The 25,290-nt window shown below is 46.2% G+C and overlaps 1 protein-coding gene and 1 non-coding gene across 5 annotated transcripts; one reads left to right on the forward strand and one right to left on the reverse strand.

The window, feature by feature from the left end:
* Positions 1 to 19,286: 19,286 nt before the first annotated feature.
* LOC123092945 (uncharacterized) lies at positions 19,287 to 24,645 on the reverse strand. 4 transcript variants are annotated; one of them, XM_044514803.1, is made up of 2 exons: positions 21,793 to 24,645; positions 19,287 to 21,717 (listed from the first exon to the last, which is right to left on the reverse strand). In XM_044514803.1, the coding sequence occupies exons 1-2, from the start codon at positions 22,900 to 22,902 to the stop codon at positions 21,661 to 21,663; spliced, it is 1,167 nt and encodes a 388-aa protein (XP_044370738.1). In that variant the 5' UTR covers positions 22,903 to 24,645; the 3' UTR covers positions 19,287 to 21,660. The 4 variants fall into 4 exon arrangements, with proteins under 4 accessions (XP_044370738.1, XP_044370739.1, XP_044370737.1 ...); XM_044514804.1 differs by having other exon boundaries at positions 21,828 to 24,641; XM_044514802.1 differs by having other exon boundaries at positions 19,287 to 22,951; positions 24,266 to 24,636.
* Positions 22,433 to 22,539, forward strand: LOC123095247 (small nucleolar RNA R71). Its single transcript, XR_006446146.1, has one exon. It is a non-coding gene; the product is annotated as a small nucleolar RNA R71 (small nucleolar RNA).
* Positions 24,646 to 25,290: the final 645 nt, after the last annotated feature.

Genomic DNA, 25,290 nt, shown 5'->3' on the forward strand with positions numbered 1-25,290 from the left:
ATTATGAAATCCTGCTCCCTTAATATGGGAATGAAATATATTATGTGTTTAATATGAATGTCAATTAGATTAATAAATGGATATAGATTAATAAATGGATATTAATAATAGGGCAATTGGCCTGCTAATTGTTTTTTGCTATTGCAAACGGTTATTGAGAAAATACCATGGGCAATGACCTAAGGCAACGCAAAGAGTTTCTATGAATAAACCGTGTTGGATCTATGAACAATCACACACGGCATTCTCTTCCAAACTATTTGCGTTAGGCCACCTTGCGCAAACGTTTACCACATAAAATTTGTGTGTGATGGACAACCTTCGCCACATAGTTGCTTCTACGCACCGTGTGTGATGCATTCAATAATGCAAATAGTAAAATTGTCAATATTGTGTGTGATGGCAACGCTATCACAAACGATTAAATGGGGAAAATTGTGTGTGATGTACATGCGAACGGAAATGTTTTCCTTGGAGCGACTGTGTGGGATGTATATACGAATGGAAATGTTTAGCAGGGACTGAGTGTGTGGGATGTACTTACGACTGGAAATGATTTCACCTGTATAATTGTATTTTTTTAGCACTACTGTATGTATAATCGTATTTGCTCGCGCGCTGGTCGCACACGACCTCATTTTGCTGAGCGTGTGTACCAGGAGGGCATATCCCCGACGGTTTCTAGGTCGAGTGGGAAGGACCCCCCTATCGCCCACATTCACTTGGCGACGGTTTCAAATGCCGTCATGGAAAGGGGTTAAAAATCATTTGTATAGCACCTCGCTGTACCAGTGTGTATAGTCACTTTTGTAATTGTATGCTTAATTTGGTTATGCAATGTTGTCTTTTTAAGTATATATGTTGATGCTCTGTAGACAGAGCGTAGATGTTGTGCGGACAAAGAAAATCACGTCACACACGGACTAAACAATGGAACCCGTCGGTGATGTTTTCATCAATCACTCACAATTGTATACCAACAATCGTTTGCTTATAACACACACGGCTTGTTAACAGGAATCATGTGTGTTGTTATCGGTCTTCCCACATGTTTCCGATTACAGACCAATTTGCCGCGTATCACACACATCTTGTTAAGTTGAACCGTTTCTGTTCTCTTGGCTCTGTGCAAACAGTTCATCCGAGTGAACTATATGTCGTACATCGCACACACCTTCATCTGGCTGCCTGTTTCTGTTCTCTTGGCTCAGTGCAAATAGTTCACCTGAGTGAACTGTATGCCATATATCGCACACACCTTCATCTGGCTACCCGTTTCTGTTGTTCCGCCTCATCACAAATAGTTTATTCGAGTGAACTGTATGTCGTATATCACACATGCCTCCATCTGCCTCTCATTTCTTTTGTTATGCCTCATTGCAAACACTTAATTGAATTGAACCATATGCCCGGCATCGCACATGGAACTAAAATCTGGACCGTGTTTGATGTATCCTTCATCACAAACGTTTTGCATCTTTTTTATGGTTATTTTACATCACTGTTTGCGATAACTGCATCGCACACAGTTTCGTCAAAGGGTCTCTGATCATAGTGTCGCGTTAGCAGCATCCTGCAGTAGTGATCATAAATCTAAAATTGTATATGTTTCATATGCTTATCCCATGTTGAGTAATGACTTCACATATAAGAAGTGTAGGTGGTAAAATTTATTGAAATTTAGCAAACACAACATTGGTCACTTGAAAACTTCATGAAAGAATACTGAAGGAAGAGATATTTCACACATAAATATACTATCTTGGACATCTTCTATGATTATGAGCCCCATTAATTACTTTCAAACTTCAACAAATTAGTTGAAGTTTGACAAGGAAGACAACATAATGAGTTATGTTTGGGTATATTTGTATAGAAGTTATATTGTTATGGATCCTCCAACATGTGGTGCTTGCTTAAGATCTTTTGCTAGCCAAATATTCGTACTAAGTAGAGATACTACTTGTGCATCCAAAAACCCTTAAACCCAGTTTGCTGCCATAAGTGTCCACCACATATACCTATGGATTGAATAAGATCTTTCAAGTAAGTTTTCATCGCTGCAAGAAGCAATAAAAATTGCTCCTAAATATGCATGATCTTTTATTGTAAAGGAAAATAAGTGTTGTACGAACTTGTGATGGTAAAGAAATAAAAGTGACGGACTGCATAATAAAGCTTGCTATCACAAAGGGATTTGGAGTTTTCCCAAACGGTGGTGTCCTCTTGCAGCAGAGTTCCAACGCTAGACTGCATCTGAGGTATCTTTTTGTAGCTGAGCTGCAAAGCAGGTTTGCATCCAAGGTGTCATAGATTACCTCGGTTTGAAAATTTTGAGGGAGTTCAGCCGAGCTTAATGCTAGAAATGCCCTCAGTGGAGCCAGCCACTTGCATTTGAGTTTTACTCTGAACTGCATCTGAGGTGGTGCACAACCTTAGCTGTGGGTTGATTTTGTGTGTATTTTGTCGATTGGTGCAATTTATTCTCTGCTGAGATGTATAATCTGTTGGGAAATGTAGCATGCAATTTCAAAAAAATTCCTATGCTCACGCAAGATCTAACTAGGAGATGCATAGCAATGAGGCGGAGAGTGTGTCTACGTACCCTTGTAGACCGTAAGCGGAAGCGTTTCACAACGTGGTTGATGTAGTCAAACTTTCTTCGCGATCCACCGATCGAGTACCGAATGTACGACACTGATACGTCTCCAACATATCTATAATTTATGAAGTATTCATGCCATGTTTAAAATAGTTTTATATGATTTTGGTATGATTTGATTAGAACTAACTCAGACTGACTCTATCTTCAGCAGAACTGCCGTGGTGTTGTTTTTGCGCAGAAATAAAAGTTCTCGGAATGAACTGTTCGACCTACGAGGTCCAGTAGTAACTTGATCCGAAGTTTCATGATCATCATCATTAGCTTCCTCTCTAGTTGGTGTAGGCATCACGGGAATGGATTTCACTGATGCGCTACTTTCCAATTCGAGAGAAGGTACAATTACCTCATCAAGTTCTACTTTCCTCCCACTCACTTCTTTCGAGAGAAACTCCTTTCTCTAGAAAGGTTCCATTCTCGGCAACAAAGATCTTGCCTTCGAATCTGTGGTAGAAGGTGTACCCAATTGTTTCCTTAGGGTATCCTATGAAGATGCACTTCTCCGATTTGGGTTCGAGCTTATCAGGCTGAAGCCTTTTGACATAAGTGTCGCAACCCCAAACTTTAAGAAACGACATCTTAGGTTTCTTGCCAAACCATAGTTCATACGATGTCGTCTCAACAGACTTAGACGGTGCCCACGTGAATGCGACTGTCTCTAATGCATAACCCCAAAATGATAGTGGTAAATTGGTAAGAGACATCATAGATCGCACCATATCTAATAAAGTATGGTTATGACGTTCGGACACACCATTATGCTGTGGTGTTCCAGGTGGCATGAGTTGTGAATCTATTCCACATTGTTTTAAATGAAGGCCAAAATCATAACTCAAATATCCGCATCCACGATCAGATTGTAAAACTTTATTTTCTTGTTACGATGATTCTTCACTTCACTCTAAAATTCTTTGAACTTTTCAAATGTTTCAGACTTGTGTTTCATTAAGTAGATATACCCATATCTGCTCAAATCATCTGTGAAGGTCAGAAAATAATGATACCTCCCACGTGCCTCAACACTCATCGGACTAGATACATCGGCATGTATTATTTCCAATAAGTCATTGGCTCGCTACATTGTTCTAGAGAACATAGTTTTAGTCATCTTGCCCATGAGGCATGGTTCGCAAGTATCGAATGGTTCATAATCAAGTGATTCCAAAAATCCATCCGTATGGAGTTTCTTCTTGCGCTTTACACCAATATGACCTAAACGGAAGTGCCACAAGTATGTTGCATTATCATTATCAACTTTGCAACTTTTGGCATCAATATTAGGAATATGTGTATCACTATGATCGATATTCAATAAACCATTCACATTGGGTGTATGACCATAGAAGGTTTTATTCATGTAAACAGAACAACAATTATTCTCTGACTTAAATGAATAACCGTATTGCCATAAACATGATACAATCATATTCCTGCTCAACACAAACACCAAATAACATTTATTTTGGTCCAACACTAATCTCGAAGGTAGAGGGAGTGTGCTATGGTGATCTTATCAACCTTGGAATCACTTCCAAGTTCCAACACACATCGTCACCTCGCCCTTAACTAGTCTCTGTTCATTTTGCAACTCCTATTTTGACTTACTAATCTTAGCAACTGAACCGGTATCAAATACCCAGGGGTTACTATGAACACTAGTAAAGTACACATCAATAATATGTATATCAAATATACCTTTGTTCACTTTACCATCCTTCTAACCCGCCAAGTATTTGGGGTAGTTCCGCTTCTAGTGACCATTCCCTTTGCAGTAGAAGCATTCAGTTTCAGGCTTAGGTCTAGCTTTGGGCTTCTTGATACGTCTCCAACGTATCTACTTTTCCAAACACTTTTGCCCTTATTTTGGACTCTAACTTGCATGATTTGAATGAAACTAACCCGGACTGCCGTTGTTTTCAGCAGAACTGCCATGGTGTTGTTTATTGTGCAGAAAACAAAAGTTCTCGGAATGACCTAAAAATCCATGGAGATAACGTTTGGAAAATATAAAAAATACTGGTGAAAGAATCAAGGCCAGGGGGCCCACACCCTGTCCATGAGGGTGGGGGCGCGCCCCTCCTCCTGGGCGCGCCCCCCTGTCTCGTGGGCCCCCTGATGCTCCACCGACCTCAACTCCAACTCTATATATTCCGTTTCGCGGAGAAAAAAATTAGAGAGAAAGTTTCATCGCGTTTTACATACGGAGCCGCCGCCAAGCCATAATCTCTCTCGGGAGGGCTGATCTGGAGTCCGTTCGGGGCTCCGGAGATGGGGATTCATCGTCGTCGTCATCATCAACCATCCTCCATCACCAATTTCATGATGCTCACCGCCGTGCATGAGTAATTACATCGTAGGCTTGCTGGACGGTGATGGGTTGGATGAGATTTACCATGTATCAAGTTAGTTTTGTTAGGGTTTGATCCCTAGTATCCACTATGTTCTGAGATTGATGTTGCTATGACTTTGTTATGCTTAATGCTTGTCACTAGGGCCCGAGTGCCATGATTTCAGATCTGAACCTATTATGTTTTCATGAATACATGTGAGTTCTTGATCCTTTCTTGCAAGTCTATAGTCACCTATTATGTGTTATGATCCGACAACCCCAAAGTGACAATAATCGGGATAGTTCTCGGTGATGACCGTAGTTTGAGGAGTTCATGTATTCACTATGTGCTAATGCTTTGGTCCGGTACTCTATTAAGAGGAGGCCTTAATATCCCTTAGTTTCCATTAGGACCCCGCTGCCACGGGAGGGTAGGACAAAAGATGTCATGCAATTTCTTTTCCATAAGCACGTATGACTATATTCGGAATACATGCCTACATTACATTGATGAAGTGGAGCTAGTTCTGTGTCACCCTATGTTATAGCTATTACATGAGGAACCGCATTCGACATAATTATCCATCACTGATCTAATGCCTACGAGCTTTTCACATATTGTGCTTTGCTTATTTACTTTTCCATTGCTACTGTTACAACTATTACAAAATTGCTATCTTTACTTTTGCCACTGTTACCATTACTATCATACTACTTTGCTACTAAATACTTTGTTGCAGATACTAAATTATCCAGGTGTGGTTGAATTGACAACTCAACTGCTGATACTTGAGAATATTCTTTGGCTCCCCTTGTGTCGAATCAATAAATTTGGGTTGAATACTCTACCCTCGAAAGCTATTGCGATCCCCTATACTTGTAGGTTATCAAGACTATTTTCTAGCACCGTTACTGGGAAGCATAGCTCTATTCTTTGATTCACTTGGGATTTATATCTGCTGATCACTATGAAGAACTTGAAAGACGTAAGAAATAAGATTTTTACCTCAACTACAAGGGGAGGTAAGGAACTGCCATCTAGCTCTGCACTAGATTCTCCTTCCGTATGAGTAAGCTTGCGACACCTAAACCTGCTGCTGCTATGAATTCTGATATGTCGCATGCTATTGATGATGCCACTTCTGCTATGCATGATACTCATGATGAAACTACTTCTATGCTTGATATTACTGTGCCATTAGGTGAATATCTTGATGAACAACTTGCTAGGGTTAGAGAGAACAAAATTATTGATGATGAAATTATTGAAGATAGTGATGATTAAGGTTCTCCCCCTAATTATGAATTGCATGTTGTTCCTGAGGGTTATGTTATGGATGAAGAAGCTGCTAGAGCTATTTTTTCTTGCAATGATAGATATGATCTTAAGAAGTTATTAGCTAAATGGAAGCAACAATCTCTTAATGCTAGAATGAAACATGACCCTGCTTTTGCTACTTCACCTATCTGTGTTACTAATAAGGATTATCAATTCTCTGTTGATCCTGAGATAATTACTTTGGTTGAATTTGATCATTTTTATGGCTATGAATCTGAAACTGTTGTGGCACATCTTACCAAGTTAAATAATATAGCCACCCTATTTACTAATGATGAGAAGTCCTGCTATTACTATATCCTTAAGATATTTCTGTTCTCATTAAAGTGTGATGCTAAAACTTGGTTTAATTCTCTTGATCCTGGTAGTGTCCATAGTCCCCAGGATATGATTTATTACTTCTCTGCTAAATATTTCCCTGCTCATAAGAAACAAGCTGCCTTGCGGGAAATATACAATTTTGTGCAAATCGAAGAAGAGAGTCTCCCGCAATCTTGGGGGAGGCATCTCCGATTGCTTAATGCTTTGCCTGATCATCCTCTTATGAAAAATGAAATACTCGATATCTTTTATAATGGACTAAGCGATGCTTCCAAGGACCACTTGGATAGTTGTGATGGTTGTGTTTTCAGGGAAAGAACAGTCGACCAAGCTGAATTGTTATTGAATAATATGTTGACTAATGAAAATAATTGGATTCTTCCTGAGCCAACTTCTGAGCCTATTCCTAAACCAACTCCGAAGAAGAGGGGTGTCCTATTTCTCAGTCCTGAAGATATGCAAGAGGCAAAGAAATCTATGAAAGAAAAAGGTATTAAAGCTGAAGATGTTAAGAATTTACCTCCTATTGAAGAAATACATGGTCTTAATATACCGCCTGTTGAAGAAACACATTATCTTGATAACCCGACACAGGTAGTAAAGGTAAATTCTCTCTATAGATATGATAAAGTTGAAATTCCTTCTACTAAATTTCGTAGCCAGTGCTTAGATGAATTTGATGACTTTATGGCTAGACAAGAAAGTTTTAATGCTTATGTTGGTAGAGAATTAAAGAATAATGCTTTCGAGATAGGACGCTTGAGTGATTATATGGCTAGAGTTAAAGGTGAACTTAAACTCATTAGCAAATATGCTTCTATGGTTACCACTCAAGCGGAACAAGTACTTAACGCTCAAAGTGATTTGCTTGATGAATTAAATAATAAGCATGACTTTTCTATTAGAGTGGCTACTAGAACTGGTAGAACGACTCAGGAACCTTTGTATCCTGAAGGCCACCCTAAGAGAATCGATATGGATTCTCAGAGAAATAATGTAGATGCACCTAGTCCTTCTAAAAAGAAGAAAAAGAAAAACGATAGGACTTTGCATGCCTCTAGTGAACCTGTTGTAGACACACCTGAGAGTCCCAATGATATTTCTATTTCTGATGCTGAAACACAATCAGGTGACGAACCTGAACCTAGTGATAATCTTAATGATAATGTTCATGTTGATGCTCAACCTAGCAATAATAATGAAGTAGAGATTGAACCTGTTGTTGATCTTGATAACCCACAATCAAAGAATCAACGTTATGATAAGAGAGATTTTGTTGCTAGGAAGCACGGTAGAGAAAGAGAACCATGGGTTCAGAAACCCATGCATTTTCCTCCTAAACCATCCAAGACAAAGGATGATGAAGATTTTGAGCGCTTTGCTGAAATGATTAGACCTATCTTCTTACGTATGTGCTTGACTGATATGCTTAAAGTAAACCCTTATGCTAAATGTATGAAGGATACCATTACAAATAAAAGAAAGATACCGGAAGCTAAAATTTCCACTATGCTTGCTAATTATACTTTTAAGGGTGGAATACCTAAGAAACTTGGAGATCCAGGAGTACCAACTATACCATGCTCCATTAAAAGAAACTATGTTAAAACTGCTTTATGTGATCTCGGAGCCGGTGTTAGTGTTATGCCTCTCTCTTTATATCATAGACTTGAATTGAATAAGTTGACACCTACTGAAATATCTTTGCAAATGGCTGATAAATCAACTGCTATACATGTCGGTATTTGTGAGGATGTGCCTATTGTGGTTGCAAATATCACTATCTTAACAGACTTTGTTATTCTTGATATTCCCGAGGAAGATAGTATGTCGATTATCCTTGGTAGACCCTTTTTGAATACTGCAAGGGCTGTTATTGATTGCAACAAAGGCAATGTAACTTTTCATATTAATGGTAATGAGCATACGGTACACTTTCCGAGGAAACAACCTCAAGTTCATAGCATCAATTCTATTGGAAAAATTCCAACTATCATTATTGGAGGTTTTGAATTTCCTCTTCCTACTGTCAAGAAAAAAAAATGATATTCTTATTATTGGGGATGTTCATATCCCCGTTGAGGTAACCTAGTGTTATTCGAAATTTCCCCAGTTCCATGTTATTCGGAATGAGTTTGTTAACAAGACTTGATCAACCTTGTTAGTGGATTCATTTTGAAGATCATCAGATGGATGAAACTAGAAGGCACAACCTTCTGTACCCTCTTTTTTACTTTTTGTTATTTAGAATAAATAAAGCAAAAAATAGTATCATCTCTCTGTTTTCTGAATTATCCGTGCAATAAAAAAATATCCCAAAAATAAAAGTGCTCCAAATGCCCTGCAAATTTAGTATGATTTTTATGGATTATTTGAGGATTTTAGGCACTAAGAACACACCAGGGGGGCAAGCACCTGGCCACGAGGGTGGAGGGCGCACCCACTCCCCCTAGGCATGCCCCCTATCTCGTGGGCCCACGGTGGCCCCCCTCCACTTATTCCGGCACCCACACACTCCATGTTCCTCCCAAAAATCCCCATCCATCTCAAGCATGAGTTCTAGCTAATTTTGCTGCGATTTTCGATCTCCTTGCTCAAAGCTCCATTCACAATACTGATTTCTGAGATTCTTGCTTGGTATGTGACTCTTCCATTGATCCAATTAGTTTTTGTTCTAGTGCTTTATTCGTTGCAAATTTTTGCTGCATAGGTGACCCTGTTCTTGAGCTTGCATGTCAAATTTTTGAGGTCCCAAGTAATTCTAATGCATGATATAGGTTCTAGGCACTTGTGGGAGTAGTTGCTATCAATCTTGTTTAGTTTGATTCACTTTTATTTTGAAGTTACTAAAAATTTTAGAAATTTTCCGAAAATGATAAGGAGATTATTGAGAGGCTCTTCTAGCCAAGGCTACAAGGATAAACAAGCTAAGGAGAAAGAAAAGGCCAAGTATAATCTTCCTCGCGTAGCGGAAGTAAGGCCTTGTGAGTGGCCATGTGATAATTTCTTGAGAGCAGCCAAAATTTATGAAGACTTTTATTCATTGGCTGAAAATGAGGGCCTCACAGACTTCCTCCACGACCGGATCAATCAGTATCTCTTACTCACCAATACTTTCGTGCAAAACTTTTACTATTATCCTAAGAATTCACCTCCTTCAGTATCTTTTCATTTATATGATGAGACTACGGAAATGTCATTACGTAACTTTTGTGCGGTTTGTAGAATACCCATTGAGGGAAGCTTAGATGAACCACATCGTAAAGATGTGGATGGTTTTGTTAACACTATTACTATAGGGGATTCGAAGAAGGGCTCCGATGCAAGAATCACTAGCATACATTTTCCTGTTTTACGCTACTTTGCCATATTTGCTAGTCGATGCTTAATTGGTCGTGGAAATAGTGGAAACTTCAATGTTCCTGATATTATTATTCTGCTCCATGCCTTATTTGGTGAAAACACTTTTAGTATGGGTTCCCTTATTGCTAAATGGTTAAACCGGAACCATACAAAGGGCCCCATCTTCGGAGGTATCTATGCTGCACGCTTTGCTAAACATTTTGAGATACCTATTAGACATGATGAGAAAGAGGAGACACTGTTGCCTCTTACTTATTTAGATTACAGGAGCATGGTATCCCATGAGTTTATTGTTGACAATGATGATAAGATGCTTCTGTATAACTTCATATTTAATAAGAAACACAATGAGATTATTACCCTGCCTGCGCCTTTGTTGTTTGATTTAACTGCAGACCATTACCTTGTCTTGCCGGAAGCGGTGTACGCGCATCGAGGCCAGACATCCGCTCCAGAGCCTGAGTCGGAACCTCCACTTGACCCTTATCGTCCATCATCTTATCATGTCTAATAGGTATCCTCTTTCTCATCCGCACAACCAGCTTCGGGAATTACTGTCGGAGTAAATGACCACGGGTAGCCTAGCCGGCTCCCCCTGGTTCTTCAAAAAATAATGGGCGGATCAAGCCTTCGAGCACCCAAGACACGGGGCCGCCTTCCCCCGGCCGGCTCCCCCATCAGCCGACTACCGCAAGGCGGCCCGGCCCTAGAATCCTCCTAAAGAAAGCCGCAGGAGGGCCGACTCCAGAAAGCCGGCCACAACATGGCCGACGACAAGAAGCCGGCCACAACATGACCGAATCCAAGAAGCCGGCCCCCAACAGGCGGCCCAGATCAAGCCCTCAAAGTTTGCACCAATGTAATAGCGATGGGAAGGGGCGTGGCAACAGTGAAACATGCCGCCCCCAAATCCCGGAATACGCATGGCCACAGTACGCCGTACGGGGCAGCCATGACCCGTCCGGCGTGGCACTGTTGCCATGCTGACCATAACATCACCCGCGGCAGGCTGTCAGTACGGCCCGCAGGCGGTGGGCCCCTTCAGTCAGAGAGACACCCGAATGCGGCCCTGTTTCCCCTAGTCGGCCAGGGACGTAGCCGACTCTCCCCAGCCAGCTCACTTCCTCCCTCGAAGAGTGTGCATCATTAAGGAGACAAGACGAGGTAAGGCTACAGTGAGCACCCGCAAGGCGGCGGCACTGTAGCCACGCTTACCTCGACAAAGCCCTCATCATCAAGGGTAAGGCAACAGTAACCAGCCCCCGCAAGACCCCCAAGCGGTGGGGCCTACCTGTCTACCAGGGAGCCGGCAGCCGGCGGGACCCACCAGCCGGCGGGCCCCAGCAGTCGGTGGAGAAGCCGGCGAACGTAGACAATGACGGTTGGACCCGCACCCAGTCGGATTACCATTGTACCCCTGGGGGTAGGCCTAAATAAACCCCCCAGGGCACCCATGCAAAGGTTTGTACTTTGATAGTTTTAGACACAACTTTGAGAGGAGAAGAGAGCTAGCCTTGCCCCTTCTTACTCCTCTCGCCAAACAGCTCAAGGAGCCACTTGTAGCTACTTGTTGATCTAGTGATCATGCGGAGACCCCACAGAGCAGGACTAGGGGTGTTATCTCCACGGAGAGCCCCGAACCTGGGTAAGATCCGCCAGCGTGCATGTCTTCGCCTTATCCTGTTTCCAGGCACCGGCGATGTCTTATTGGCTCCCACAATGATAAGCCATCCGTTGGCATGTGTCGCACCTACCACCCGACATTTGGCGCCCACCGTGGGGACAGGTGCACCATCGTCCAGAGACCTGTTCTGGACGGGAACCCTCTTCCTCCCCCGCGAGCGTAGCCAGCCCGGCACGCCCGATGGCGCTTGCCCCGACGCGCTGCAAGGTGTCGACGATGCCTGCGCTGCAAGCTGCCTCGCCGATCTTCTTGGCGAGGCTCGCATCTCCGACGAGCCCGCGTCCCACGCGGGCACCGACTGTCTCGAGAGCCGCCTCGTCAGCCTCCTCGACCAACTCCACATCTCCGGTGAGCCCGCTGTGGATTTGGAGTCGGTTGGCTCCACCGATCCGATGCTTGTCGACTCCGACACCGCATCGCTCGACGCTTTCCCCACGAACGTGGTGGTCTACGACGATCCTCTCCCTCGAGCCCACAGTAGCGGCAGCAGCGTCACTGAGGTGCTGGTCATCATCCACGGAGTTGCCTCTGGCGAGAACACCCACGACGCCCTGCAAGCGGTGCTGCACGTTTTGTCCGCCCCCATCCCGGCCGACGCCGACGCCGAGGCGTTAGAGGAACGACGCCTTGCCCTCATTGCGGAGGGCCAGAAGCTAGCCACCATGAGACGCCTCACCGAGGCTCACCAGCGAAGTCGACCGCGCCGCCTTTGGCACGCCGCCCCCCCGATGGGCCAAGCCGGGTCGGCGTCGTTTAGAAACGCGGCGCGGCCATCGCCGACATGCTGGGCACAGAACGCCCAGTCTACGCCACGCCTCCTGAGAACATACGCGCCACCCAATCGGTCGTAGACAAGATGAACGGAGTAGGGGCCGACGAGCTCCCCTACATGACCAGGTGCATCCAATAGCTGATTGACGCGGCTGCAAAGCGGCACGAAGCCGGTGTCCGCGCTGAAAGCCCTCCCCCATGACGAGAGCATGGCACAACGTCACGTACGCCGACTGCGGGCGGAGCCCACACAAGGCAGGAAAAGGAGTCGGCTGCTAGTCGGACTCGAGTCACCATCGAGCGTGACACAGAAGGCCGCCCTCGAGTTGTGGAGTGATGAGGCGACTTGCCTCCTCCTCCGCCTCGTGGGGAGAGATATCCCACCCCGCTGCCTGTCACGCATCCGACTCTCAGCGTCTGACTAGGTCGCCACGAAGGAGTTGGCGAAAACGATGCCCGCCATCGGATCGACTGCCTTGCGCGATCCCTGGCGTTAGAAGAAGAAGACGATGTCGGCCCGCCTTGCTTCGGCCACCGCATCCGCGATGAGCCCTTCCCTAAAGGGTTCTCCCTCCCAAGAGACACGCCCAAGTACAACGGCTCGGTGAAGCCGGAAGATTGGCTGATCGACTACTCCACCGCAGTCCGCATAGCAAACGGCAATAGGCGTGTTGCGGTGAAATATGTTCCCCTGATGCTCCAAGGCACGACGTGCACCTGGCTCAATAGCCTCAAGCCTTACAGTATCAACAGCTGGCTAGACTTCACGGAAGCCTTCATCCGCAACTTCACCAGCACCTACAAACGGGCTCCCAAGCCCCGACAGCTCTCCTTGTGTGTACAGGGGCCCAACAAGTCAACCCGCGACTATCTCATGCATTGGGCCGAGCTCCGCAACTCCTGCAAGGGGGTGCACGAGGTTCAAGCCATAGAATACTTCACCGCCGGGTGCCAAGAAGGCACCCTCCTCAAGCACCGACTCCTCTGCGACAAGCCGACTACCCTCAACGAGCTACTGGCATCGCAGACAAGTACGCCATGGCCGACTCCTCCATGAAGACCGAGCTCCGAGTAGACGCCTCCGGGAAGGTGCTCGCGCCGGCTTCCAAGACGCCGGCTGGAGACTCCAGCCGACGCCCGTACCAAAACGACAACAAGCGCAAGGCTCCTATGCCGCCTTCTTCCAGTCGGCAAGTGGCCACAATCGAAGACGAACAACCCGAAGGGCGGCCTGTGCCCAAGAAGCAGAAGGGCGGTAGGCCGGCTTGGCAGCCGGCTTTCTCCTACGAGCAAGCCTTTGATGCCCCGTGCAAGTTCCACAGTGGTGCGAAGGCCTCCAGCCACACTACTCGGAAGTGCCATTGGCTCACGCGAATCTCCAAGGGCGAAGGGCTGGTGCCGCCTCCGCCTGTTGGTCAACCACCTCCGGCTCCTCAGCAGCCGGCCGCTCGGCCAGTAGTCGGAGCTGTTCAAGATGAGTTCCCTGAGGAGCATTCCGCCTACGTCGTCTTTACAAGCCAGTCTGAAGACCGGCGAAGCCGGTGCCAACAACACCAAGAAGTCAACACGGTCACCTCCAACAACCCCGAGTTCATGCACTGGTCGTAGAAGCCTATCAGTTGGAGCCAGGCCGATCACCCAGAGGTGATGCCGTTGCCCGGCTCTTATGCACTGGTTTTGGATGCCACCCTCGCGACAGACAGGCGAGCTGCCCGATTCTCCCGTGTGCTGATAGATGGCGGAAGCAGCATCGACATACTGTACCGTGAAACCATGGAGAAGCTGAATATCAAGACAAAGCAGCTCATGCCGAGTCGGACTGTGTTCCATGGCATCGTACCCGGCCTATCTTGTGCACCAATCGGCAAGATCAGGATAGATGTTCTCTTTGGAGACAAAGATCATTTCTGCCGAGAAGCAATATGTTTTGAGGTAGTGGATCTGGAGACCCCTTACCACGCACTGCTTGGCCGACCTGCTTTGGCCAAGTTCATGGCTGTGCCCCACTACGCCTACCTCAAGATGAAGATGCCGAGGTCCAAGGGCGTCATCACCATATCCGGAGACTACAAGAAGTCCGCTGAGTGTGCGGCTACCAGCAGCCGGCTGGCCGAGTCCCTCGTGATTGCTGAAGAGAAGAAGATGCTGGACTCAGTCATGGCCATGGCCATAAAGTAGCCGGCCTTGTCCCCCGACCCCAAGGAATATGAGGCTCAGTGTTCTTTCCAGCCGGCCAAGGAAACAAATAAGATAACTCTGAACTCGGAGCACCCGGAGAGGTACGCTGTCATGGGAACCGGCCTTGACAGCAAATAGGAAAGCGAGCTCGTCAATTTCCTCCATGAGAATCGGGACATCTTCGCATGGTCTCCCAAAGACATGCTGGGTGTTCTGACGAATTTCGCCGAGCACAAGCTACACGTATGATCAGATGCCAAGCTGGTCAAGCATCCCTTGCGCCGCCTGTCAGAAGAGAAGAGAAGATTAGTCGGACAAGAAATAGCCCGGCTTGTGGTAGCCGGCTTCATTATGGAAGTTCTCTTCCCTGAGTGGCTTGCCAACCCGGTCCTGGTGTTGAAGAAGAACAAACAGTGGCGCATGTGCATTGACTACACCAGCCTCAACAAAGCCTGCCCCAAGGATCCTTTTGCCCTGCCAAGGATTGATCAAGTGATAGACTCTACAGCCGGATGCGAGCTGCTGATTTTTTTGGATGCTTACTCGGGCTACCATCAGATAAAGTTGGATCTGACTGATCAACTTAAGACCGCCTTCATCACACCATTCGGAGCTTTCTGTTACCTGACTATGACATTCGGCTTGAGAAATGCCGGTGCCACTTTTCAGCGTTGCATGTAGAAATGCCTCCTCAAGCAACTCGGTAGAAATGCCCACGTCTATGTAGACGATATTGTGGTGAAGACGGAGAAGCGCGGCACCCTGCTGGAAGACCTCAAAGAGACATTTGAGAACTTGCGCCGATTTTAGATCAAGCTCAATCCAGAGAAATGCGTGGTCGGAGTGCCAGCCGGCTAGCTCCTAGGTTTCCTCGTCTCCGAACACGGCATCGAATGCAACCTGGTGAAGATCAAGGACACAGAGAGAATGGATATTCCTACCAAGCTAAGAGACGTCCAGAAATATACAGGATGCTTGGCCTCCCTCAACCGCTTCATCAGCTGGCTCAGAGAGAACGCTCTCCCTCTCTACCGACTCATGAAGAAGTCCACTCACTTTGAGTGGAATGACCAAGCAGACCAAGCTTTCCACGAGTTAAAGAAGTTGTTGTCCACGCTGCCTGTCTTGGCGGCACCGACTGAGAAAGAGTCCATGCTCCTTTACATTGCCGCCACTAGCCGAGTGGTCAGCACCGTCATCGTGGTTCAACACCCAGAAGAAGGCTGAGTTCAGCTAGTTTAGAGGCCGGTGTATTATCTGAGTGAAGTATTGTCCACCTCAAAGCAGAACTGCCCACACTATCAGAAGATGTGCTATGGCATGTACTTCACCGCCAAGAAGCTCGAGCCCTACTTTCAAGAGAATCCCATCACGGTCGTATGTACTGCCCCGCTGGCCGAGATCATAGGCAGCCGGGATGCATCCGGCCGGGTGGCAAAATGGGCCATTGCGCTGGCTCCTTGCACGATCTTCTACCAACCCCGCACCGCCATTAAGTCCTAGGCATTGGCCGACTTCCTCGTCGACTGGGCCGAGACCCAGTACCTGCCGCCTGCGCCCGACTCCACTCATTGGCGGATGCACTTTGATGGATCCAAAATGCGCACCGGCTTGGGAGCCGGCATCGTCCTCACCTCTCCCAAAGGCGACAAGCTCAAATACACATTGCAAATTCATTTTGCCGCCTCCAACAATGTGGCCGAGTACGAGGCGCTCATACACGGACTCCGGCTAGCCAAAGAACCCGGAATCCGCCGGATCCTGTGCTATAGCGACTCGGACTTGGTAGTCTAGCAATCATCCGGCGACTGGGACGCCAAGGACGCAAACATGGCAAGCTACCACTTCCTCGTTAAGCAGCTCGGTGGATATTTTGAAGGGTGCGAGTTCCTCCACGTGTCGTGGGCCGACAACGAGCAAGCAGATGCCCTGGCACGAATAGGCTCCACCCGACAAGCCATACCAACCAGTGTCTCCCTCCGACGCCTCCTCAAGCTGTCTGTCAAGCCGTCTCCGGAGTCTGATTCCTTCTTTGTGCCGCCTGACCCCGACACAGTCGGATCCGGCTTGGGGAGCCAAGCAGGCGGCTTGGGACTTCGGAAGGCGGCTCGGAGACTGCTGTAGTCGCAACCGGCCCGGGGACTTCAGAACCCGGCCCGGGGACTACTGCAGCCGGCCCCGGGACTGCATCGACACAACAGGTGGTGGCCGACTCCAACTCTTCACCACCCAGCCCACCCGCCCTGGTCGCAGTCGCCGTTTTGACAACAGAAGAAGTCACAGCTCTATCATGGGCCCAGGCCATCCTCAATTTCCTGGTTAACAGAGAGCTGCCGACTGACGAGATCTCGGCAAGATAAGTCCAACACCGAGCCAGAGCATACACAATAGTGAACCAAGAGCTTGTTAGGCGCAGTGTCACTAGAGTCTTCCAGCGCTGTGTCGAGCCAGAGAAGGGCATAGCAATCCTCAAGGACCAAGGCGAATGCGGCCACCATGCAGCCTCAAGATCACTCATCGCCAAGGCTTTCCGCCATGGATTCTTCTGGCCGACTGCCTTGGATGACGCCAAGGAATTAGTCAAACACTGCAAAGGGTGCCAAGTCTTCAGCTCCAAGCAACACCTTCCGGCTTCTGCACTCAAGACTATTCCCATCACTTGGCCCTTTGCCGTCTAGGGATTGGACATGGTGGGCCCATTCAAGACGGCCCGCGGCGGCATGACTCATCTACTTGTCGCAATGGACAACTTTACCAAGTGGATTGAAGCGAAGCCGATCGAGAAGCTGAATGGGCCGACTGCCATGACATTCATTGCAGATATCACAACCCGGTATTTCATACCACATAGCACCATCACCGACAATGGCACGAATTTTGCCAAGGGAGCACTGACACGTTTTTGTGCGACACAGGGCATCCGACTGGACTTAGCGTCCGTTGCCCACCCGCAGTCAAAAAGCCAAGTCGAGCGAGCAAACGGCCTCATCCTCTCCCGCATCAAGCCCCGATTGGTCGTACCACTAGAGTGTTCGGCCGGTTGTTGGCTCAACGAGCTGCCGGCCGTCCTCTGGAGCTTGCACACTACTCCAAACAAGTCAACCGGCTTCACCCCTTTCTTCCTTGTATATGGTGCCGAGGCTGTCATCCCAACTGACATTGAGTTTGACTCACCTCGGGTCACGATGTACACGGAGGCGGAGGCGAAGGAAGCGCGAGAAGACGGCGTCGATCTGCTGGAAGAAGGCCGGCTGTAGCCCTCAGCCGGTCCGCCATCTACTAGCAGGGTCTACACTGTTACCACAGCCGGAAGGTCAAGCCGAGATCCTTCCAAGAGGGCGACCATGTGCTCCGGCTGATCCAGCGAACAGCCGACCAGCACAAGCTCTCGGCCCCTTCGGAAGGCCCATTCTTCATCAGCCGAGCTCTAGGCAACGACTCCTACTACTTGATCAACGCACAGAAGCCGAAGGCACACAAGAGGGATGATTCCGGCAACGAGTTGGAACGACCATGGAACGCCAATCTCCTCCGAAGATTTTACAGTTAAAATGCAGTATGTACCACGCTACCTTTTGTACGAAGTATGAGACAACAGGATACCCGAGGAGTACTCAGGGACTACCCTCTTTTATCTATGAATGATGAGTATCATGCCCATGTTTATGTTATCACATTCATTTTCTCGTCCGGCACCGGGTTCGATCAGTCGGCCCGGGGACTTCCCGCCTTGGGTTATATTTAAGTTCTACCTGCAGTCAGACAAGTAGTGTGCCGGCACCCAAGCCCTCTCTTGTTGAGAGTCGCGGCTCAAAGAATCGACTGTCCGACTAACAAGAGTCAAAGGCAGGAAAGGATGCCCACACGAAAAAACGGCTAAGGACTAACGAACTTATATAACTCAAGCCGGCTTTCACCCCGCCAACCGGCTGTTAGAACAGCTGGCGGGCCGGCTTCCCTTCTTACCTTGCTACAATCTAAGAAAGCTCGAGTACTTGCCTTCCCAGACGGCCAAGCCCTTACCCGGCCACAGACTACAGAGTAGCTGTCCGGATGGGAAGGCGGCGACCAAGGGAAGTGATCGATAGTAATATAGCAGGGTTTTTACGCCCCAAACTGCGAGTGTCGTGTTCTCCTCAGGGACTAGACGACGGCAACTATGCTCAGCTAAAGCTAGGTAACATGATATTGGGTGATGAAAATAGAAAATAAACTAACACTAACAAGAGTATCAATAAAGGAAAAGACACATAAACAAAGGGAGGTTCAGATTGTACTTTCAAAGTAGACGCTGACACAAGCATACAAATATGGCCAAAGGGAAACAACAATACTAGAACACATATATCTAACAAGTGTATGACAGAGAGAAGAAACAAGATAATGGACAGGGATGAAAATGCTTCATGTCACAACAAATATTACAGGTACAGAGCTAATACAAAGACTGAAAATTAAATGATCACACAACTGACTACCACAGAGAGTAAATTCAATACAAAATAAAATCACAAGTAGTGATCTGAATTTATACAAATCACTAGCTGACAAACAGGCCACATATATATATAATTATTTCACATCAAACACACACACACATGTATTTATATCACAAGAACAATAAACTGGACACCAATCATCAGCAAGTACAGAATATATTTGACATATATAGCTAGCTCTCATACATTTGAAATGAGGGTCACAATGTAACAGTACAAACTCTCAATGGTCTACAAAATAAGAACAACACATGTCTTCGGACTGAACAAGTATCATCATCACACAACAATAATTTTGATGAATTACACACACACACACACACACAAAGAGAGAGAGAGAGAGAGAGAGAGAGAGAGAGAGAGAGAACAACAGTTGGCTCGGGTTGGTGATGAAGAACAGCAGCAGAGATGGGTTCAGAGATGAAGCAAGGGCATCAGGGAGAGAAGTGCAGCAGCAGGTTCGTGCGAGAGGGAGCAGCAACAGTTCGGTTCAGAGAGAAGCAGCAGCAAGGGGTCCCAGAGAAGAAGCAGCAGAGATTGAGAAAGTTAGGAGCAGCAGGGGACGCATAAGAGAGAAGCAGCAGCAGCGCTAAGGGAGATGCAACGGAGAGGAGGCAGCAGCAGCAAGGGGAAGAAGAACAGCAGCAGAGATGGAGAGGGAAGAGAAGCAGCGTGGTGAGGAGAAGAAGATCAGCAGCACGAGGCATTCACGCAGAGGACCAGACGCCCGTGACCCTCTTGTCTGGTCAGGCGCGTGAGGTGCGGCGGTGGCTGGAGATGGTGGCGATGGTGGATGGATTTGGTTGCGTGTGGTGGGTGGTGAAGATGGCGCGGTGGAGCTGGTGGAGGCGTGGGGAGGAGCTGATGACGCGCCACCACGCCGGCCTAGCCGTGGCGGCGGTCGGAGTAGGAGAAGGAGGGGCGAGGGAGAGATGTGTAGCCAGGCCCGATGGGGAATGGAGGCGTGCTAGTTATTTTGATCCCCCGTGATCTGATCTGTCTTTTTTTACTTTGGCCCTCCACCTTTCTTCTTTCTTCCCAAGTAGATCCTCGCTTCTATAGTTGCCCCCCTGGCTACTTCGTTTCTTCTTGCACAAGTCCATTCTTCCTCCTCTTCTTCGTTCTCTTAGCCACTTAGTCCGGATCTTGAAGATTTATAGTGCCTTTGCGCACATTTCTGCAAAATAGACCAAAGACTAGTAAATGATACTTTATATGATTTTCATGCAAATATTCAATATTTCACAGCAAGAATTAATGGTCATATCTCAATAAATAATATATTTCTATGCCAAAATTGTATATATGAAATGTTCTTATCAAGTTCCCCCACACTTAAACTTTTGCTTGTCCTCAAGCAAAGGCGTATGACAAAAGCAAGAACATGAACAGTGAACTGACTAGAGAATGTCAAGTGAAGTAGATCTCTAAACAGTGCATGCTTTGGACTTGGCTAGTGAAAATTAATGGTTAAGAGTGCTACATATCAATAGGACACTAGTAAACTCGACCATTTTAAACTTTTGCAATGATAAACGAAGATTAGCAAGTTCAAATGCTGACTGTGCCAAAAGGTTCCTAAAGATCACATGATCCTGAGAACAAAAGGAGCTTGAATTAAATCACTTATTTGCAAAAATATAACATTGTGGTTGAACCACTTATTAAAGTTGAAGGAAGTAATGATAATATTTTATCAGTCTCACCAAAGGAACATACTACCGATCCCGAGAACATGGTATACACCTGGATCGACCAATTATTAGTTTTTTTTGTCTCCCCAAAGGAACATACCACCGATCCCAAGAACATGGTATACACCTGGTTCGACAATTACATTTTTTTATTAATTACTGTCCAAGCTACCAGATTTCACATGCCACCGATCCAGGGAACATGACATGCTACTGTAGGTAGACCAGACTTATTTATTCATTATTACTTATCTTAAATGAACAACGCATAAGCACAAAAATAGGAATCATCACTTCTCCATGTCTGGTTCACATGCTACCGATCCAGGGAACATAGCATACTAATCCATAGTAGTTAGGTGATTGCTCTCAATGGGAATACATTAGGCACAAACTCAGCATCTGACACTTAATGATCTAGGTGTATCAAGGTAAAAGCAGAAAATGATTAAGTTTTCTAGTGTACTAGGGATTGAGCACTCAAAACTAATAAATTTCACTAATTTCAGCAAAGCAAGCAGTATGTAGATCACTAGTTTACAAGGCATTCAACAACAGTTCTCATGTTCACATCAAGCACAATATGTCAAATAAAATCCAGTGGGACATCATTTAAGAAATGGCTCAAGCAACTCAAATATCGAATGATTTTACCATTATCAACGGATGATATATTCAGATTGGGGTCATGAAACAGCTCACCGGGCTTTGATGGTGTAGCACTTGCTCGATCATCTCTAAGTTGCTCCTCTTCTCCTTTGCTTCCTCATGGATGCTCCAGCTTCACTCTTCTTCGTGTGTGCCCCCTTGCTTCTCCTCTTCACCATGCCGTGAATCCACCAGGATCCCATGGGATGTCATCTCGAACTTGGTCACCCTGCAATGAATGGTGCACAAGCATAAACCTGAGATACTTGGGAAGAAGCTTCAGGACTACCTCAATTGAAGATACCAAGTGAGGTGTGGTAGTAGAAATTTCCACCGAACTCATGTCAACAAGTGAAATAGAGCTTGACTCCTTGACATCTGAATCCACCTCACCATAATCAACCATGAAGCTCTCCATCTCAGGCTCAAGTGTTGAAGAATCAATGCGGCTAACATCATCAAAGGCGAACTTCTCCATATCTGGCTCTAGCAGCACATGATCAATATCAACTAAAGGTGACTCCTCAATATCAAAAGCAACGAACTGCAGCACTGGCTCATCCATGGAAGAATCATCACAATGCAAAACTGAATCTCCAACACTAGTATCCAGATGATCTGTAGCGTGTGTGTCAACTAGAATGGTGTCATCATCGTCAAATATAATCCATGCAAGCTCAACCTTGTCACACTGAGATAGAGGCTCGGGCTTTTCTGTAAGAATTGGTGGTTGAGGTGTAGTGATTTGTTGCAAGCAAACCAATGAATCAGATGTGGGCTTCTTATTGTACCACTGAAGTTGGTGGGAAGCTATGCTCTCAATCAGCAGAAAAGCTTCATCAAGTGTCTTGTTTGTAATAGCTCCACCCGCTGCCATATCGACATAAGCTCGAGTGTTTGAAGTCAATCCTCTATAGAATATCTGCAACTCTAACCATCTCTCGAGCCCATGATTAGGACATCTCCTGAATAAGGCTTTGTATCTCTCCCAAGCATCATACAAGCTCTCGCCTTCACGCTGAACGAAATTGAAGATCTCATCTCGAATTGTGGACTGCTTGTGTAGTGGGAAATATTTATCCAAGAAAGCTCGCGATATCTCATTCCAACTGTATGACCTTGATGGCAAGGATCGATACCAAGCACGAGCATCATCGCGGAGGGAGAATGTGAACAGCCTGCACAGGATTGCATCTTGAGGAACTCCATGGTACTTGACTGTATCTGAATACTCCATGACTCGGTGTAAGTGCTCATAGGGATCCTCAGTAGGCAGTCCTCCAAACTGTTGTTGTTGAACCAAAGCAATAAGACCAGGCTTCAGCTCAAAATTCTCTACCTCAATAGTTGGCCAAACCGGTCCTGTGATATAACATTGACTACTTGGCATCCAAAGATCACGAAGCAATGCCATATCTTAACCAAGTGTAACTATAGAACAACCTGCAAAGATTTATGATTCCCTACACACATTCATAAACAGTAAACACTAGTCAGAAGGTTAGTATCCTAATAAGCCAAAGCAACAACAAGGAAAAAATATATATAAAAGAAACGCAGAAAATGAAATACACGACGAATTAAACACGGAACTAAAATAAACCTAGTCTATAGCCTAACACGGTCACTCGACGCTAGTCCCCGGCAACGACACCAAAATGATCGATAGTAATATAGCAGGGTTTTTACGCCCCAAACTTCGAGTATCGTCTTCTCCTTAGGGACTAGGCGACGACAACTATGCTCAGCTAAAGCTAGGTAACATGATATTGGGTGATGAAAATAGAAAATAAACTAACACTAACAAGAGTATCAATAAAGGAAAAGACACATAAACAAAGGGAGGTTCAGATTGTACTTTCAAAGTAGACGCTGACACAAGCATACAAATATGGCCAAAGGGAAACAACAATACTAGAACACATATATCTAACAAGTGTATGACAGAGAGAAGAAACAAGATAATGGACAGGGATGAAAATGCTTCATGTCAAAACAAATATTACAGGTACAGAGCTAATACAGAGACTGAAAATTAAATGATCACACAACTGACTACCACAGAGAGTAAATTCAATACAAAATAAAATCACAAGTAGTGATCTGAATTTATACAAATCACTAGCTGACAAACAGGCCACATATATATATAATTATTTCACATCAAACACACACACACATGTATTTATATCACAAGAACAATAAACTGGACACCAATCATCAGCAAGTACAGAATATATTTGACATATATAGCTAGCTCTCATACATTTGAAATGAGGGTCACAATGTAACAGTACAAACTCTCAATGGTCTACAAAATAAGAACAACACATGTCTTCGGACTGAACAAGTATCATCATCACACAACAATAATTTTGATGAATTACACACACACACACACACAAAGAGAGAGAGAGAGAGAGAGAGAGAGAACAACAGTTGGCTCGGGTTGGTGATGAAGAACAGCAACAGAGATTGGTTCAGAGATGAAGCAAGGGCATCAGGGAGAGAAGAGCAGCAGCAGGTTCGTGCGAGAGGGAGCAGAAACAGTTCGGTTCAGAGAGAAGCAGCAGCAAGGGGTCCCAGAGAAGAAGCAGCAGAGATTGAGAAAGTTAGGAGCAGCAGGGGACGCAGAAGAGAGAAGCAGCAGCAGTGCTAAGGGAGATGCAACGGAGAGGAGGCAGGAGCAGCAAGGGGAAGAAGAACAGCAGCAGAGATGGAGAGGGAAGAGCAGCAGCGTGGTGAGGAGAAGAAGATCAGCAGCACGGGACACTCACGTGGAGGACCAGATGCCCGTGACCCTCTTGTCTGGTCAGGCGCGCGAGGTGCGTCGGTGGCTGGAGATAGTGGCAATGGTGGATGGATTTCGTGGCGTGTGGTGGGTGGTGGAGATGGCGCGGTGGAGCTGGTGGAGGCGTGGGGAGGAGCTGATGACGCGCCACCACGCCGGCCTAGCCGTGGCGGCGGCCGGAGTAGGAGAAGGAGGGATGAGGGAGAGATGTGTAGCCAGGCCCGATGGGGAATGGAGGCGTGCTAGGGATTTTGATCCCCCATGATCTGATCTATCTTTTTTTTACTTTGGCCCTCCTCCTTTCTTCTTTCTTCCCAAGTAGATCCTCGCTTCTATAGTTGGCCCCCTGGCTACTTCGTTTCTTCTCGCACAAGTCCATTCTTCCTCCTCTTCTTCGTTCTCTTAGTCACTTAGTCCGGATCTTGAAGATTTATAGTGCCTTCGCGCACATTTCTGCAAAATAGACCAAAGACTAGTAAATGATACTTTATATGATTTTCATGCAAATATTCAATATTTCACAGCAAGAATTGATGGTCATATCTCAATAAATAATATATTTCTGTGCCTAAATTGTATATATGAAATGTTCTTATCAGGAAGGTGGCAAAGGAAAACGGCCAAAAGATGAAAAGCAAGTAGGAACAGAAGCCAAGCACATGCATAATTATATTTACACAAAAAGCCTTCAAAAGGCCGGCATTCAACGTAGTTTGATTACACCCCCAGTGGGTGGAACTGCGCAAATTTAATAAAAAAGTTGTTCAAAGAGTAGCAAGCAGGAAAGTAAAGACGACGAGTCAGGCCAAGGGAGCAATAGGCGTGTCGGGCAGGTTGGTAGAGACGGCAGTGTTGGCTGGAGGAGTGGCCGGATGGGGAGTCTCGGCTTGATCATCACCCGCTGCAGGCGCGCCTCATTGCTGGAAGCACGATCAGGCTGATGCTGGTTGGTTGCTCCACCATCCGGCACAATGTCTTCGCCATCCTCCTCCTCCTCCTCCTCTTCACCCT

The sequence above is a fragment of the Triticum aestivum genome, chromosome 4B, assembly GCF_018294505.1.
Source record: "Triticum aestivum cultivar Chinese Spring chromosome 4B, IWGSC CS RefSeq v2.1, whole genome shotgun sequence".
In the NCBI taxonomy this organism is placed as follows: domain Eukaryota; kingdom Viridiplantae; phylum Streptophyta; class Magnoliopsida; order Poales; family Poaceae; genus Triticum; species Triticum aestivum.